The sequence below is a fragment of the Rhinoderma darwinii genome, chromosome 2 (assembly GCF_050947455.1).
Source record: "Rhinoderma darwinii isolate aRhiDar2 chromosome 2, aRhiDar2.hap1, whole genome shotgun sequence".
NCBI lineage: Eukaryota > Metazoa > Chordata > Amphibia > Anura > Rhinodermatidae > Rhinoderma > Rhinoderma darwinii.
In genome coordinates, this window is record NC_134688.1 from 7,721,501 (window position 1) to 7,725,024 (window position 3,524).

The 3,524-nt window shown below is 38.7% G+C and overlaps 1 protein-coding gene across 1 annotated transcript; it reads left to right on the forward strand.

The window, feature by feature from the left end:
• Positions 1–796: 796 nt before the first annotated feature.
• LOC142740543 (odorant receptor 131-2-like) lies at positions 797–1,753 on the forward strand. Its single transcript, XM_075850009.1, has one exon. The coding sequence runs from the start codon at positions 797–799 to the stop codon at positions 1,751–1,753; it is 957 nt and encodes a 318-aa protein (XP_075706124.1).
• Positions 1,754–3,524: the final 1,771 nt, after the last annotated feature.

A 3,524-nucleotide genomic window follows, 5' to 3' on the forward strand; every position in this document is an offset into this window, starting at 1 on the left:
GGGTACTAAGGGGGGCACTATGAGTGGGTGTGGATGTAGTGGAAAGTGAAGATTCAAAGATGTCTGTGTGTCAGGAGGCCAGGAGAAGTCGTCATGATGGTCTGGGCCAGATGAAGAAGGAAAGGGAAAGTAAACGACTCCAACCAGAGAAGACGTCCCCTGTGAGTCACTGGATGTAACTGTACTGTTATCATTTATATGGTCTGCAGTGTAGTAATACTCTATGTGACCCCAGTGTAGAACTGGTATTTCACCACTGTATAGGTCAGGGGTCATCAACCTTCAGCACTCCTGTTGTGGTGAAACTACAAATCCCAACATGCCCTGACACCCGAAGGCTTTAATATACCAGCCAAAGGTTAGGACATGCAGGGAATTGTAGTTTCACAACAGCAGGCGTGCAGAAGGTAGCTTACCCCTGGTATAGGCACTGTATATTATTAGTTATATTGGTCTTTGTGGTAGATATATGTGGAGGGATTATTTGATCCTTATATAGTGGTATTATTTGGTAACTGTATGACTGTATTTTTCAGTCATTATGTAGTGATATTTTCTTTCATGATATACCGGTGTTATTCAGTAACACTATGGAGGTATTATTGAAAAAATATGTGGCCGTGGTGTGGAGGTATGTGCTAGTATGTGCTCTAAAAGTTATTTTATAGCTATGCTGTAATTACTACATATAACTTTGTCCAATTTTTCTAAAAACGTAGCAAATATAATGAACTAATCGTCCCCTTCACTTTATTCTCTTTCTGAATACACAAGTATGAAAATCGCTCCACCCATGATGGTTAACTCATCAATACTCCAAAGCAACACGACCCAAGTGTCCGTCCCCTCCAGCAAGCTGATAGACTACACACGGTTGACTTTAATACTCCTGTTCACTGTGGGCTTCGGTTTCTTCACCTACTTTATCACAATGATACTGAATGTTTTTATCATGAACCCACACCTCCGGGACAATGCCCGATATGTCCTCTTCATCTACATGCTCTTCAATGATACATTTTATCTTCTCTTGGGGTTCTATTTGTTCCTTACAGCAGTCTATAAATTATATGTTCCTGCACCTCTGTGCTACATCTTATACACCGTTTCCTCTGTGGCTTTTAGAGTTACCCCCTACAACCTGGCGGCCATGGCTCTAGAACAATACGTGGCTATTTGTCACCCACTACGACATGTGGAGCTCTGCACCACCTATAAAGCTCATGTGGCCTTCACCATGATATGTTCCTTCTTGACCATCCCGTATGCACTTGAACTCTACGTCATGGCTTCTTCACTGACGAATATATTCAATCTCTATATAATATGTAAGCAGAATATGTTGGTGGTTAGTCCAATTCAGAATGTTCTAAGGTCCATCAACCTCATCCTATGCTTCACCTTGGTGGGACTTGTCATCCTAGTTACCTACATGAAGATTATGCTGGTTGCTCATAGACTAAGTGTCCGGTCATCTTCCGCTTCCAAAGCCGGGAAAACCGTCATGCTCCACGCATTTCAGTTACTTTTATACATGGCGTCCTTATTGTCCATATTAACAGAGTCACTTCCTACCACACAGACTGATATTCTCTCCATGATCATTTTTTTAATATTTACTTGCATACCAAGATTCCTCAGCCCTATCATTTATGGAGTCCGCGATGAAACTTTAAGAAAACAAATGAAAAAGTCTTTACCGCATTTTGTTCACAATATTTTTGGTAACGATGAAGGGACAGTCTCCAGATGACTGGACCAGAAAATGTCATGCGGAAAAAGTTTTATAGCCTTACATATCATTGTTATCAGACCTTCGTACCTATGACAACACTTCCTGCTCTATGAACCGGTGATTCATTGTTGCCATTCGGACAGCGGATCTGTGAATTCAAAACACCCTTTACATCATTAGATACGCCTTTCTTGGCTTAAATATTGTGTATATGTATAGACATTGATGTGGATGGTGATTTGGATGTCGTATCATCCAAGATTAAACACAAACAAAGACGCGTTTTAGACCGAGGAGTTCCTACTGCAGATCATCTGTCATTGCAAATGAAAACCTACTATTCAGTTTCCAGAAATTCAGTCAATGCTCTTATGTGTAATACTCAATGGGTCTACAAGAGCCAAAAATAGGGGGTCCTGAGCGAGAGGCCTCTCTTTTTTACCCCCAAATACCTATAATGGGAGGGGGTAACCCAATCTGACCAAGGTTCATTATAGGGAAAGTTTCTGTTCCAGAAGAGAGACATTTCAAAAGTAGGGGGCATTTGGGGTCATAAATAGGAACTATCCCTCCAAAGGAGGGACTCATATGTGGTCATCAATGTCCCTATGACAACACTGAACTAGCAGAGCACAGAACAAGGGAGCAGATGATCTGTAGGATTCAAGCTTGTAAGTTAAAGTGCTGATAATTATTTGGTAGTTTCTCATATAAAAGGCCTTCTTTATAGCACTTCAGGTACGTTCTCCTTTAAACCCTTTCAGGACCGAGCCTATTTTGGACTCCATGACACAGCCCCATTTTTCAAATTTGACATGTCAATTTAGGTGGTAATAACTCTGGAATGCTTTTACTTATCTAAGTTATTCTGAGATTGTTTTTTGTGACACATTGTACTTTATGTTAGTGGTAAATTTTGCTCAATATATTTAGCCTTTATTTATAAAAAAAAAAATCCTAAATGTACAGAACATTTTTAAAAAAATAAAATTTTCCTACATTTTATATCTTCTGCTTCTAAAATGGATAAGGATACCACACAAATTAGTAAATAAATAAAATAAATAATGCTTACTATACCTCTTCTTTATGTAGGCATCATTTTTTTTATTTCATTTTCTGTTTTTTTAGGACGTTATAAGGCTTATAATTTTACCAGAAGTTTTTGAAATACTCATCAAAATTTGCTAAACATTTTTTTTAGGTACCACTTCAGTTTTAAAGTGGCTTTGAGGGGCCTATATATTAGACACCCCCATAAATCACCCCCATATTAAAAACGGCACCCCTCAATGTATTCAAAACAGCATTTAGAAAGTTTGTTAACCCTTTAGGTTTTTCATCGGTTTGAAAGCAAAAAGGAGGTGAAATTTACAAATGTCATTTTTTTTTGGGGTAGATATTCAATTTTAATCTATTTATTTCATTAACACAGCAAGTTTTAACAAAAAAAACACAATATTTATTGCCCAGATTCTGCCGTTTTTAGAAATATCCCACATGTGGCCCTAGTGTTAGACTGAAACACCGGCCCCAGAAATGAAGGTGCACCTAGTGGATTTTGGGGCCTGCTTTCTATTAGGATGTTTTCCAGGCACCCATTCATGTTTAAAGAGGCCTTGAGTTGCCAAAATGGTAGATACACCCCAAAAATAGACCCCATTTTAAAAATATCACCCCTCAAGGAAAGTATTTTGGGGTATAGTGAGCATTCTGGTTGTAGTTTTGTTTGGAGTATTGTTGGTATTTCAGTTTATAATGTGGGGGCATACGTAAGCTGTGCGGAGTA